General features: G+C 35.8%; 1 protein-coding gene across 1 annotated transcript; it reads left to right on the top strand.

The window, feature by feature from the left end:
• The first annotated feature begins 205 nt into the window (after positions 1-205).
• Positions 206-15,306, top strand: LOC130607727 (F-box/LRR-repeat protein 17-like). Its single transcript, XM_057425080.1, has 2 exons — positions 206-367; positions 14,973-15,306. Exons 1-2 carry the CDS (start codon positions 251-253, stop codon positions 15,108-15,110), a joined length of 255 nt encoding a protein of 84 aa, XP_057281063.1. The 5' UTR covers positions 206-250; the 3' UTR covers positions 15,111-15,306.
• Positions 15,307-15,603: the final 297 nt, after the last annotated feature.

Below are 15,603 nucleotides of genomic sequence, written 5' to 3'. Positions count from 1 at the left end.
ACACAGAATATGTCCTGTTATTCTCTGTGCAGTACTATTTTGCTGAAAAAAAATCAGCAAAACTTTGAAGAGACAGCTATTACCTAGTTATAAATGCAAGATCTTTTACAAGGTACATGACAACTGCTTCTCAAACTTTAATTTAAACATAGTTTAATATATACATAGAACTGAGCTTACCATCTTCACGAGTTACATAGTTCATGTCTTTAATATCTTTACAGCTCTGATAGCCATTGGACGATACAGCATGACAATAGAGACAGTGGATGTTGGATGGTGCAAAGAAATCACAGACCATGGAGCCACCCAAATTGCACAAAGCAGCAAGTCTCTCAGATATTTAGGGCTGATGAGATGCGACCAGGTAAAGAACATTTATATGAATTTTATGGTGCCTGCTTTTGAGTGGTGTGAGAGTGAGTGTATATGTGTGAGTGTATCAGGAAGGGAGAGAGATCGGAAAATTTGTTTTTCTGTACAAACAGGTTCATATTCACTACTGTGATAACTCTTTTAGTGTACTGTGTACTGCTACTGCTGAACCCAGGACACATAATTAACTAAAAAAGTATCTAGAGAACTAAAAAGAACGTGTTAAATTTTTGCTGACATGGATTTTCAAAATACACCCACAGGCTACACCCACAGCCTGAGGTACTCGCAAAAATTTTATGTAAAATCTGCCCCCTGAGGGTTTTGAATATTTTTGGTTAAAAGTGATTGGTATGTCATGTCATTACTATGATAGACTACTTTGTTTTTTTTAAAAAAGAAATAAAAAGAGCAACAAAAGAATTTAAAAAAAAAAAAATACTTGTGTTACTTCCAGTGTGATTTTCTATACATCTGTGGTCTTGCTCATGTATAGTTTGTGAAAGGGCAAGGATTTGGATAAAACCATAATTCTGAAAAAAAAAAAAGAATTCTAAATTTTTTTAATACATATCTTTCTTACTTGGCGTGTATTAAGAATATTTCTAACTTTTAACACTCTATCATTAGAACGAAAGACAACAAGGTAGTGATGTTCCACCTCATATTAGCCTTCAGGAATCGTATCTCTTTTGAGAGAAGAGAGATCAAAAGTCCTGGGAGCATGGCAGAAATAGCTAGAAGTCACTGGGGGTTCAGTGTCTCTGATCTCAAATCTTAAAATATGCATGCAGGGATTGTTTCTTTTCCAGACATCACGAACAAAATTTCCAGCTTGTGGTACCCATCAATAAGTGGCATCTCAGAGACTTGTGAATTTCTGATACAAGCTGTGGAAGCACAGTTTTTTAGCCTAAGAAGCTTCGTGCTCAAAACCATTACCTTGCATCCCTTGTAGTGCTTTCTAGAAGACAGTTACAAGCCCCAGTATTTCAACTAGTAAAGAATAGTCATTTCCAGGTCACTTGTAAAGGTAGAAATACAATTTTGCAAACCCACACTTAGACGGTTTCCAGTTTGAGGAGAGGTTGAGCACTTTAGAAGAATTGCTCTGTCTGTTAAAGCTGACTCCACTTAAGCTCCTAAACATTAGTGTTTTATAAGAGCCAATAGACAAAAAGAGTGTGAGAGTCTCTTTGATGGATTGTGCTAAGATTATGTACTTAGAGAATGTTCAAAGGGTTACTTGACCTTGGGAATTAGAGCTGACCCAGAATAAGCTGATTAATTTTACACATATATTTATTTTGTGGATTTAGCTAACATAGAAGGATCAACAAGGATCTAAGTGCGATAATTTTATCCTGTCTTCAGCTGCTACAGAAAATCAATGATCTTGATGCTGAAAACAAGTTTTACCACCTCATCAAACTATGTGTATGTACTATAGTCCGTATTTCTCTCATTGCTGGTTAATGCTTTCCTAGTTCATTACAAAGGATTACACACTATCTCTTGTGTTATGAAAGTCAATTGGTAAAAGAAAAAAAAAAAAAGTCTTTTTTGAGAAAGTCAACTGCTAAAAGGAAAAAAGAAGATTTTCGGAGAAAGCTACAAGGAAGATAGAAAAGCAGTGTTAGCTGCGTGTCTGCAAGCATGTGTGTGTGTTGTGCATGCATGCTTGTGTGCATGTATATGAATATTCAAAGTATGGTAAGCTAAAAACTTGTTAAGAAATGAGTAAATGCTGTTACAGCAAATGCATTAGTAGTAAGACTACCTCTGGGAATTATTTTCTTGCTCACAAAGCCTAGATGGGAAACACGGCTCCACAGACAGAATGAACTAAGTGTCCTTGACTTGAGAATTTTTGGCAGCAAGAAGATGCCGGCTCCCTTTTTCCACTACAAATGAACAGAGAAATTACTGAACAAAATCATGTCTTCAACTGTCTTTTCCTGATATCATTCAGAGCTAGTTTTTTCCAGTGGCTGCTCTATTAAATTAAAAATGTCAGCGTCCAGCACATCATTAAAGAGAATTCTTGGGTGGTGCAGAAGAGTTTATTTACATGCCCTGTTAATTTAAATTCTTGTCTTTGGGCTATTTCAGCTTGCAGTGAAGAGAAAGTTAGAAGATTTCCCCTTCTAACCAGCCTTCATTTTCTAAGATGTGCTGACTGTTATGCTAGTACCAGATAGCATTTATGCCTTTCTAGGAATTCCCAGGCATTGGAAGGAAAGTACTTACAGTTCCATAAGGAACATATGTAAGTAGACTTCTAATGGTTACCACTGAAGTATGCTTTATGACCGAGGCTCTTTGGAATTTCTTTGATATGGAGTTGACACAAATTAGAGACATCAAGGGTCCTCCCAAGAAAGATCAGAGAGGCTGCAAGCCTGGGTCCAGGCAATCTCTGTTTTATGCCATTGATTATCTGAATGCCTCCAGGCAATGTGCTTCAGTAGATGCAGAGCATTATTGATCCACACCATGAAAATAACCAAGTTATTCATTTTTCATGAAATTGTTGTTGCCATGACCTTTCTTTTTATCATGTTTCCTACCATCTAACATGCACACCACAGGAGCAATATGGTCTTTGCCTCAAAATAAATGTCATTATGTTGAGAAGTCTCAAAATGCTGACTGTTTCATGAGATCATCATAATGAGGACACATATTTAAGTTGCAAGTTTTCTAATAAGCATTTTAACACCATTTTTTCAACATTTAAGTGTTGCTAAGTAGCAGCATAATCCCTATTTACAAAGCTTATACAGAAGAAAGACTATTAAATACTGAAAGTCATTTAGAACTATTTGTAGTCAAATTCTGGTTCAGAAAACATGTTTATGCTTAGATACACAAAATCTAAATATTCTTTTCAATAAAAAAATGTTAGAAGCAGAGTTACTGAGCAAATGTCTTTTTTTTTTTTCTTTTTCTAATTTCCACTAGCACCTTCATGACTTAGGCAAATTTGTCTTTCCCTGAACTACACAGCAGTGGTGCCTAAGGCCCAGAGAATGCTCTGAAAGAACTGGTACTACTGGGAAGGTGCAGGGCCAGTGGGGACACAGGCTTAAGTGCTGGTATACCAGCTGGTCTGCCAAAGTGCATCACCTTGTCCAGAAAATCACACTTAGCAAGGCTCAAGGCATACTGTCATATAGATGTGGTAGTACAACCTATTGCTTCCATTTCCATGAGCAGCTCAGGAAACACTAGCTTGATCTCTGCAGGGCTCTACAATGGAGACACATACTGTTAATTTCCTCTGTCAGATAGGCTTCTGAGAGACTTATCCAGACCTCCAAAATTATTTAGGGGTTCATAAAGTAGACCGTAAATATTTCTAAATATCTATATTTTGGACAATAAAATTCCCCAGTTGCCTGCATACAAACACCAACATGTACTCGAAAGCAGCTAGGACAGTTCTCCCTTCTGAACACTGTCGCAGTACAGGGTGCCTAATCTAAGTCTGTGCAAATATTACTTTGATGCTGAAAATAAGTCTTACTACCTCATCAGTTAAACTATATGTATGTACTACGGTCTGTATTTCTCTCATTGCTGGTTAATGCTTTCCTAGTTCACGTGTTTTCCTAGTGCATGTGTTTGTGAGGGCCTGCACAGGCTCTTGGGGCTGCACAAGTCATCTGTTTTATAAAAAGGAAATATTGCCGTTCTGAGTCTCCATTTCTTTTGAAAGCAGTAAGAGATAATATCAGTTGTTATTTAAGGCCTAAGCAGAACATTTTAGAGGTTTGTAATTGGGAAAGGCTTAAAGGACATAGTATTTCTGGTTTGCATTCTAGTGTTACTGCCTGCATTTGCGCCAGTCTTCATTCCCTTGTTTTGCCTCTTCCCAATGCCTCTGGCAGCACAGTAAAACCACAAACTCACAGTTTCTATGCAGAGAGGAGAGCTGTGCTGTTGTGAGCTGCAGCCCAGGGTTGTGTTTTGGGACGTGGCATGGGGGTCTGGCAACCCATAGCTGGTTTCTGTACTGCAGGGTGCACTGGAGCTCTGATGTGTCCCTCAGTAAGTACCAAGAAGGGCACAGTTGTTTCCAGAGCAAGGGATTATATTCAGTTCACCTCAGTTTAGTCCCCATAGCAAAAAGAGAACATGACTGTGTGTTCTTTGAACCAAATTTCTAAATATTTTATATTTCATATTTCCAAAAGAAATCAAAGGAAAAGGGCAATCTTCTACATGCTGGAAAAGGGCAATCTTCTCTTATGGGTAAAACTCCTTGTAAAGATGTCTTTATAGCAGCTCCTTATTGTGTTTTCACTGTAACCTAAACAGCTTCAAATAATAGCAGTTTAAAATCTTCACCTTTGTGGAAAATGGCTGGGTATCACATAGGAGGTAGTGGCTAAAAACTTGATGTTTTTCTGGCTAGTAGGTAGCATGGCTGATTGAACAATGTGTCAAAATAAACCTCCTGCAGCTTTTCTAATACAGATTTTCATATTTCAAGGTACTTTTCCTGTAGCTATGGTGCTATTTGCAATGGTTGTCAGCAGTGCTACCACATAAATGCAGAAGACAGTTTTGGGGAAAATATGCAGAAAAATGACACTGAAAAACAAAGGCCACAAAATTCCAACATTCACAGCTAAGTGTGAATGAAATTAAATGAGTCTGACAAAGTTGGCTGTGAATAGATACACAATTCCAGTTAATAAATCAAGGCCTTTACTCCTTGATTTTTTCTTGAATTTTTTTTTCTTTTTTTTTTTTTGAGAATATCAGGTTGCTTTTCATGAAAATACATCTGAAAGCCTGTAGCTTATTCCAGATGACTTTCTCAGATTAAGTGAGCATGTATTTCATATTACAGTATTACTGAGAAGTTAGAGCACAGAAATCGATGATCCGTACAACTGACAAGAAGACAAACACTTTTATATTACCACAGAGAGTAAGGAAGATAGATGATCCTTAAAAATAAAAATGGTGGTCCCTAAAAATAAAAATGGTCTGTGAAGAAATCATTTGCATCTTAAGTAAGATTAAGATTTTTAGAAAATCAGATTTTAAAAATAATTTATTACTTTATTCTTCTATAAAATCTGGTTTAGAAATATCTGTATATATAAATATATATATATATCCTATGCAAATTGCAAATCATCAGCCTAACTGGGATGCAGCTCCAGTTGTATATGAGGAAATGCCAGCTTGTGAAAAAACTTATCATCTGAGGGCAAAAAGAGTTTTCAATTTCTTTAGGTATAAAAATTGTATATAATATACGTAGAATATGGAAATATAAAATATATTTAGATATAAATATTTATATGTGTGTATATATACATATTATCTATATGTTAGTAATCATGGCTGGAAACGTTTTTATTCTTCATCCATGGAACTTTTGATTTGCCTAGATAGTCTGTAACTGAAGTTAAGCAAGTGAAAAAAAGAGATCTTCAGTTCTAGAGATAAATTTTTAAATTTCAAATACATCTTTGAGATAAACTGTTCTTAATCAACAGTACAACAATAGTACAGAGCCATGGTTTGTTTCAATGTAATTATCATAGCAATTTGCCTTCCACCTTCAGACAATACTATCAGTAGCCTGATTTAAAAAAAAAAAAACAAAACTGACAAATTGATACCATTTCTTCTTTTAGGGTTCTTTTTGAAATTTTAAATTACAGTTTTGTGGTACTGAAGAGAACTGAAAATACCCAGTCCTCCCTTTAAGAAAAATTCTATAGCACTTATTTTTCCTTAAATTACTATAATTTGTTCAAGTTATGTTGCTGCATATTGAAAAGGATAGGCTGTATTTTTTAATGTTTTACATGTATAATGTAGGAGCTGTGATCAATATGTCTCCCTATAAATAATGAAGATTTTAGCTTTATAAAATCTGTGAATCCCACTAGAAGGAAATTACAGTTAGCCTTGCTAACTCACAGCAAAAGAAAAATAGCATTTATTTCACTTTGGTTTTCAATACAACAATTTTAAAATACAGAACAATACTTTTTTTTTTTCCCCTAGCTAACTAGGATAACAAATCCATTATCTGTGTGAATGAAAGTGTCTGCTAAAGTATAAAAAAAAGAGTCTTTATATAAATTGAACTTTTTATACTTCTAGTTTAACTGTTTCTGTACCAAAAGTTTTTTATCTTTCAGGCTGAAGCAGCAGATTTGTTCAGAAGCAAATCCATGGCAGTAGGCTGTACTGAGTTAATGAGCCTGTCCTACTTTTTAAAATAACCTATGTGACCATGTCATACTGTAAGGGAAAAATGGGCCCTCAGGTAATGATCAATGGTCCAAAATCAGGATAAGGCAAACTGTTAAGAAAAAATGCAATGTGAAGTAGTCAGCATAATCAAAAAAACCCAGACTTGTTTAGAAGCATTGTCTTCTCCTCCCTCTAGTCATTTTTTGCCAGCTGGCAAATTTTGAGAATTATTTCTTTGTTAGTTTTACACACTGTCATTTTGACAAGTATTACAATAATGTGCTCAACTTATTGTTAATGTAGCAAAATAGGAAGGAAAATATTCAGTGCTATTAATTCAACTGTCATTAAGTAATCTGAAAGAATATTTATCACTATATAAATAAACTGTCATTTCACTGCATGTAGATCTTCATTACATACAATTTTTATAAGTAAAAACAAAGCAACAGTCAGAGTTTCATCATAATTTGAAATGCTTATGATACTGGTATTTTTACCTTGAAATCTTACCTTGGAGTCTAGAGGTTCATGTTTGAAATGAACAGAATTAGCAAACCAACCAACCAGACAAACTAAAAGGCTCCTTTGGAATGGTTTATCTGATTTAACAGAAAGTAAACCCTCACAATAAGCAATGATAATTGAAAATGGAAACTTTATAGCTTACACAACTTTAATATTAAATACTGTGTTAGCAGTAATGATTAGGAGAGCAAGCCCTGAAATGAGGGTTTTGCTAGAAAACTACGTAAATTCACAGACAGCTGAAATGGATTATTTTGTTAGTTTGCAGTAACATGGTGACTGCAGCAATTGTGCAGGAACTGGAAGTTTGAGGCAATAGTGTTCACCTGTGTAAACAACCACGACAATGAATTTCATCCCTCTAGGACTCCACCTTTCTGCCGAGATTTAAGCAAGAACTGTAAAGGAGCTGTACTCCACAGCCTTGCTGTGTTTTCTGAAATCCTTCCAGAAGTGCTGCCACTGAATATTAGAAAGTCTGTGTGATCTGTTTATTTCACTTCACACAGCAGAAAAGATTACTGATATTTGTGTTTGCGTGCTCGTTCCCCTTTTCAAATATAAGTGTGAAATTAATTGCTAAGATTTAACACAATTGTTGAATGTTATTATAATCAGACTGCACTTGTCGATTTCATTATTTATGAGTCCACAATACAGTGTTTGTACGTATGTGTATGTGGGTTTGTTTTGTTTTGTTTTATTTTTTTTAACTAACAGCATCCATTAAATCAGAATAAATTCTTTGCTGAAATCGTAAGGGACTTTATTTGGACTATAGGATATTGTGCTAATATTGGCAGTGCTGTTATTTTATTAAAGTCCTAAACAAAGGTTCTGCCCCTGGGCATGAGGGCAGTCACTGAAACTCTGTGGAATATGTCTGCCTTAGCTGATCAACTGCACTTCACACAAAACATTTCCAGAAATCTTTAATTTTGTTATGGCTACAGGCAACAGTTATAATTGGGCCACCTGCGAATATAATTCATTCAACTATTTTAAAAAAAAAATAATCAAAGTGCATTTTTTATAAGACACTGACTTGAAAAAGCAAACTACAACTCAGAGAAGAAAGTGTGAATGAAAATTTGCTTCTCTGTAACTCCAAGTATGTATATTTTGGATTTTATTGTTAAAACATTAGGGAAATTGGAACATAAAATGTGTCTGAAATCCATCATTATGGATACACACAATGACTACAGAGTCATTTCTTTGCCCACTAACTACAAATTTGGCTTTCATTTAGTACTAGTATATGTAAACTAAGACAGAAAGCACACAAATTCCAGTATCTCTTAACACTGCAGTTCAACTCCATAAGCGCAAGTGTCCATAATGTGGTAAGGAAGCCTTTTTGGAACAAACCAGTTTTCATTCTTCTGTGCAAACTTGTGATTCTTTAGATGTAAAAGGGTAATGATAATACTTGCATCCTGTTAACCTCTATTATCAAATAATATGTATGGTAGACCTCAAAATCTTTTGGTGTGAACGTTACTTCTCACATACTAACGTTTCCCTAAAATTCTTTACAAGCACAGATTTATAAAATGAAGCTAGAAGTTCTGTATATTATTAATGCCTTTCTGCACAGATACTGCAGACAGTATTATAACTTGGTCTACTATTTCTTATTAATGAGTGGCCTCTAAAGTTATATAACGGAAGATACCTACCTATATTGTCCTCAGGATCAGAGTGCCCATGATGTCAGCACTCTCCAAAGTCAGCTAGCCACATGCCTCCAAGGGCTGGGTTAGAGGTTATGCAAAAATTATTTCAGGAATCCATCTGTGTATGATGTTATAAATAGTTGAGTAGCATAGGCAAGTTTTGCTAAGAAAGAACTTGTGCACCTTTGCCCTAATCCAGTTTTCAAAGTCTAGAGTTTTTGCATGTGAGCCTAGGTTTGGGGGCTTGGATTTGGTTTGGTTTGTTTTATTTTTTTTTTATTTGGCTGCTTAGTGGTTTCAGTTATTAACTTGGAATGGAGATAGCTTTCTCTTTTTAATTTTCAAGTGAATTGGGTGTTATCCTGAAGCTTTTCCCCACATAAGAAACATTTTAGATTAACAGTGAATACTTCTTCCTTGTGTAGAGCAGCACAAAACTTGCAGTTCAGGTCATGACTCTACTCTCCTTTTTCAGTATTGCTCTAAATGACACAACACAGACATTCTAGGGACAATTTAATAGTTTTAGAATCAGAGTTGCATTCAAAGACTACCCTTCATGAGGAGTTTTTTAGATCAGTAGGCAGTCTTACAGTTCTTCTTAGAAATACAGCAAAGGAGTTCTCTTATTTAAACCCAAAGCTTTTTTAAGCCCTTGTATGTGCCACTTGGTATTCCAGTCCAAAAGAAGCTCTTCTGGACGTGATATAGACTGAAGACGAGTTAACTAGACGTAGGAACGTCCTGTATAGGAAAACCTGTTTCTGTTCCGTATGTGAATGAAGATACCAGTCTCATTAAAAACAATGTATAGTTTGACTGATGGTTTCAATTGTAATCCCTAATTTATCGTAACAGCATCAGGAAAATTTCATTCCCTTGAATTTAATAAGATCTGTCATATATTCATAATGGAAGTAAAAGGTGAAGAAAAATAGATCTAGTCCTTTGGAATCTTTTGCTGTCTTTAGAAAATCCTGATTTTAGAATCTAGAGATGACAGAAAACAGTGCTGAAATTATCGCTAGAATTCTGTCAAATGACATGACACGTGTAAAAACAAACCCCAAAATTTTCTAGTTTGCAGTTTGAATTTTCCATGAGAGCTTGTGGAAGATGGCATAAAAGAAATTACTCATGGTGGTCTCTGGCAGATATAAGTGGTGTACCAAATCTGTAAATACTGGCAATAAGACCAGATGCATAAGTCTAGCATACCAGATCAAAAATCTGAGTGAATATTTTTTCATGTGAGTAACTTATTATTGGAAACCTATAGCATCAGTTTATCCTGAACCTGAGAAATTAGCTCATAAGTGCCAGTTAGTTTATTCTGGGGAAAATATTTACAGACTTGGAGGAGTTTTTCAAGCTTTCTGTTATAGGTAGGTCATTTTACCTAAAGGACCAAAAGAGTTTTCAACACTGATTCACATTTTTCTCTATATTTTACCCACATTGTGTGTATACCTAGCAGAATGAGAATAAAGTCCTCTGGAGATGCACTCTCAAAATCCTTTCCACCTCAAATGGACTAGATGGGTATTGATGTTCTTCTCTCCCACATGAATTCGTAATTATCACATGAAGAAGTATTCTTTTTCTCTAGTGCAAATAATATTTAAATATGCTCTTCACAATCATACCATCATCACTGGAAGAAATTAAGGAAGTGCCACCCAGATGATATTTGTCACAAAGTCACATATTCTCCTGGGAAACAGGCAATATGTGTTCAGATGTCTTTAAGCAAAATTGTGTTAAAGGAGATGATATCACTTGGTCTTGCCAGTTTCTGTAATCCAGCTTCTTTCACTTTTCAAATCTTCTTTGACCTGGAATAAATTTTTATTTCAGCAAGAAAAAATAAGTTAAAACCAATCTGTGTTGTTGTTATCTTTTTAGTGTTTGATGATCAGGATTCCCACAAACCTAATACATCGACTCTTAGTGATAAGGACTGCATTCTTTCATTAAGTGTTAAAATATAATTGAAAAGCTATTCAAATTCAAATTAGTGATTATGTATTAGGTAATTAGTTTATCTTCAGAGAGTAGTCTTCCTTTTGACAACTCAAGATTAATGAAAGTTCTGTGGAAGACAAATACAACATTTTAAAGCATATTAAGATGTGAAGACTTTTAGTTTTCATTCATTGAACAAGATTGTTCAAGCTCAAATAGAAAATTGCTCTGTTATAAAAAATTTATTTTGGGAATGGCATTCAGTACTTTTGTTTAATCACCAGCCAGACTGCATCTTCAGGAGACAGAAGCGTGTATTCTAATGGTTAGGCCTACGACTTTTCGTCTTAATGCTACCATCAGGGAAACTGATGACGAGGATACTAAGGGAATTGACACAGATATGACTTATTCGTTATCAAAGAACAAAATTCTGATTTCTCTATTTTTTTCTACCTTTTAGGTAGTACAGTTTTAGTCCAATACTACAGGAAGTTTAACATACTAAATTTTCACAGTGTTTTAGTGTTTGACCTGAATTTTCTCCTAGTAAAAGAAAAGGTTTCAAAATATTCTGATAGGGGATCAATTGTGGCTTAACTGTTCACATTTGTTTCTCATCCTGGGATCCATGTAGGTTTTCCCACTGCCAAATAGAATCCTTTTTTCTTCCTCTTCTGTTGTGTAATATTACGTAGAATGTATTTTGTCCAGCATAATATTTTGCTATTTCCGTTAGTTCCTTAGGATTAAAATATTTACACTTAAGTAGAAGTTACATATATTTGATCATTTATCATAGAGATTGGTAGGATAATTTTTCCTGTATCATGAGAGTAAACTCAATTTTTCAAACTCAAAGTATTTGAGTAATGGCCTAACCATTAGGATAGATGGTTTACCACAGACTTTTTTCATCAGTTTTAAGACTAAAAGATTCCATTGTAACATTACCTGTCCTTTTGAGTATCATGGGCCATGCTGTTTAAGTTACGTTAGTCTTGTAGTAAATACATTAGCTTATATCTACCTAGACTGTAGCTTCTGTAAATGTTTTCAGTCCTGACTCAAAGACACCAAGACATGGAGATCATTACCTATCTTCCTGGTTTTTTACATCATCTTTGTAGCAAATTTGACTTACTGTTTCCTGTAAGAAAAAAAAATCTACGTATGATATTGGCACTAAAGCCATAATATCCACCTTAGTCTAACAGATAAAGCCCAAATATTATGTATCAAATCATAATAGCCTTTATCTACTGGTAATTTTTTCAGATACCTAGCAGATAAGCAGTAAGTTTCCCATTATGAAAGAACAGAATGAGCAGTTGTGTGCAGTAGGCATTTTGTTGTGGCTGAGTTAACCATTAAAAGAAGTTGCTGATAGTAAGACAAATTCTGACATGGCACTCTGCACCACAGATCTTAAGGTAAGGTGGCTTTTGACTATTTTTGAATAGGCAAAAAGTAGCAAATACTGCAAATTTCTAGGAAGAGTTGCTGACAGTTTGAAAGTATGTACTCAGCTATAAATATAAAATATTTTGGAGGACTTGTGCTATCTCTGATTTCATTTTGGTTTATTAAAAGTAACTTCTTGTTTTTCAGCACTGGAAGATGTTACTGTAGCGTAGCAATTTGCCAAAAGAGTACAATTTGTGCAATGAAGGGAGGTTAAACCAGTTTTCTGTCCAAGTCAGTCTCAGCTAGATGAAACTTCCAATGAAGATTGAGTGTTTCTATTATAAAAGTAGAAGAACTGGCTATTAAACCTTACATTTATCCTTGTAGTTGGGTGCAATCACTGTTCAGAATGATGCGCTCCTTTTTATCTTCTAAGGACAAAAATATTATTAGACACTGTGGTCACTGTGCATTAAAATATGATTCTCAAGATGGATCTTCTACTGGATATGGATCATCTACTCAGATGGTAGTAAACATTTTTGTCTAGTTTTTTACTTTTGGCCTTGAATGTAGAACACTGGGGGGTAAAAAAGGAAACAATTATGTCAGTTGTATATCCTACTGATCTAGGTGGTTCAGCATGTAAATGCAGTGTCATAGAATCATGGAATCATGGAATGGTTTGGGTTGAAAAGGACCTTAAGATCATGTAGTTCCAACCCCTCTGCCATGGGCAGGGATGACAATGCATTTCAAAATGTGCAGGTGTTCAGCAAATACTTCAGAGAGAGCTAGCTAAAACTGATGGTTCTTAGGTTAATCTTTTACTTTTCTAATGGTTGAAGGAAGCTATCTACTTCTGTCATATGAACTGCAATCATCCTAAGAATAATTGACAAATTCATTCCCTCACAGTGTTGCAGTTGCAGAGGCATTGGGTTTAGCTAGGCTCATCTGGTTGCATTGCCTGGTCAAGAGTAAAGGTGCTACCTTTGCTGTCCAAAATTTAGGAGGGACATCCCAGACACAACACGCTTGTATGCTTTAATTATTAAACCCACCATTTCTGCCCACAAAAACCTGTTAGCCTCTCACCAAAAGACTAAATTAAGTACTCCTACCAATGACATAAGTGAAGACTAGCAGTACTTTTAACCTGTGGAAAAGTTGACCTGTATTGGTAATTGGTAAAATAGTAAATTGATCTACCTTCAGTATAGAGTAGTTTGCATTCTTTTCCCCATGTTAAGTCATGTTATCTCTAATTTTTCATTGCAGCCACATTGATAGCTGCAGTACAGTGCATGTTCTGTTCAGTAATGTTGATTCATAGAATCACAGTTTGGGCTGGAAGGGATCTTTAAAGGTCATCTCTTTCCAACCCCACTGCAATGAGCAAGGACATTTTCCTCTAGATCAGATTGCTCAGAGCCACATCCAGCCTGGCCTTGAATGTCTCCAGGGATGGTGCATCCACTACTTCTCTGGGGGACATGTGCCAGTGTTTCACCACCCTCTTTGCAAAGAATTTTTTCCTCACATCCAGCCTGAGTCTCACCTCTTTTAGTTTAAAACCTTCACCCCTCATCCTGTTGCAACAGGCCCTGCTAAAAAGTCTTTCCTCATCTTTCTTACAGGCCCCTGTTAAGAACTGAAAGGCCATAATAAGGTCTCCCCAGAGACTTCTCCAGGCTGAACAAACCCCCTCTCTCTTAGCCTTTTCTCATAGCAGAGGTGCTCCATCCTTTTGATCATTTTTGTGGCCATCCTCTGGACTCTCTCCAACAGGGCCATGTCTTTCCTGTACTGAGGACTCCATTGCTGCAGTATTGCAGCTGGGGTCTCACGATAACAGAGGAGCAGAATCACCTCCCTTGACCTGCTGGTCACACTCCTCTTGATGCAGCCCAGGATACAGTTGGTTTCTGCTCTGTGAGCACACACTGAAGCCAGGCCAGGTTCAGTTTCTTGTTGACCAACATCCCAAAGTCCCTCTCCACAGGGGTATGCTCAATCCCTTCATCCCCCAGCTTGTATTGATACTGGGGGTTGCCTCAACTCAGGTGCAGAACCTTGTACTTGGCTTCGTTGAACCTCATGCAGTTTGCATGGGCCCATTTCTTAAGCTCATTCAAGTTACTCCTTAGCATGTGTAAAAATTTGCACTTAGTATGTGCCATAAATTAATTAATATATTTAATCAATTTTCATTTTCCAAAGTCAGAAAAGGCTTATACTTCACACCTATGTCTGCTTGAGTGAATTTGAATAAATGTTTCTATTTCAATATAGAAATATGTTATTCTGGGCAGCACTTTGTTAAATGGGATGACTTTGAATAATTAGCTTTGGGCCAGCATAGTCAAGCATGGAATGAAAATAATTTAATAGATTGTTAAACATTGTTGCAGTTTTCTAAACAAAGCTGTTTTGAAGCAGGGACTATTTGTCTTTCCTGTTTGCTTTCAATCACGAATAATCAAAACAATTCACTGGAATGTTATATAAAACTTCTCCCTTTACAGTAAAATTGAGGTGTGGTGGTGCTTCAGTTTGGTTTGGTTTTTTGCTTTGTGGTGTTTTTTTTTTTTTAATTCCCCAGTAGAACATTACATTTTGTGTATTATTTGTTTTGTGATAAATGCATCCAAACCTATAGTATAAAAAAAAGAGCCCAATCCTGCAAGTCCTTCCAGGAATCCAAATTTCAATCATTCATTTAGTTTGCAAGAGGTTGAGTTTTTATGCAATTTTTCACATCACAGATCTTTTTTTTTTTAATTGCAGGTGAATGAAGCCACAGTGGAGCAGCTAGTGCAGCAGTATCCACATATAACCTTCAGTACTGTACTACAGGATTGCAAGAGGACATTGGAACGGGCTTATCAAATGGGCTGGACACCCAATATGTCTACTGCCTCTTAACTTCCTATACCATCATGGCAGTTCCACTCTACTGCATTCAGTAGATCTAATGGGGATTGCAGAGGGTTCACAACCTTTTGTGTGATGCAATATAATCGTGAGTTTACAGAGATTACAATAAAATGGAAAAAGCTGCACACTGATTTTAATGTACTGTAACTAAGTACTAATATTAAAGCAAGACTTTTGAAGTGCATCGTTGTTTTGTTTGCATAAAATATATAAAAGCTTTTGGCAGATTTCTTGAAGTGAAGTTCTCTGGATAGTTTGAGTTATAGAAGATCCTAAGCTTGATTTCCTCTGTTTACTTTACTTCGCCTTGGTCATGTGCGTTTCCTTTGATCTGTGCTAGCAACAGTGCAGTTGATCAACAGAGAGTCCTGTGTTGCAACTGGGAGCTAAACTTGATACTTACTATTTACTAAAGCTATACAAGGAGTTTAAAGATGCACAGTAATAAGAGAATCTACATAGATCTGTTATTTTCTTATAA

Source organism: Pezoporus wallicus, unplaced genomic scaffold (genome assembly GCF_028554395.1).
Source record: "Pezoporus wallicus isolate ANWC-B61680 ecotype Strahan unplaced genomic scaffold, APGP_CSIRO_Pwel_v1 contig_7397, whole genome shotgun sequence".
Classification (NCBI taxonomy): domain Eukaryota; kingdom Metazoa; phylum Chordata; class Aves; order Psittaciformes; family Psittacidae; genus Pezoporus; species Pezoporus wallicus.
This window is presented reverse-complemented; position numbering and strand designations above follow the sequence as displayed.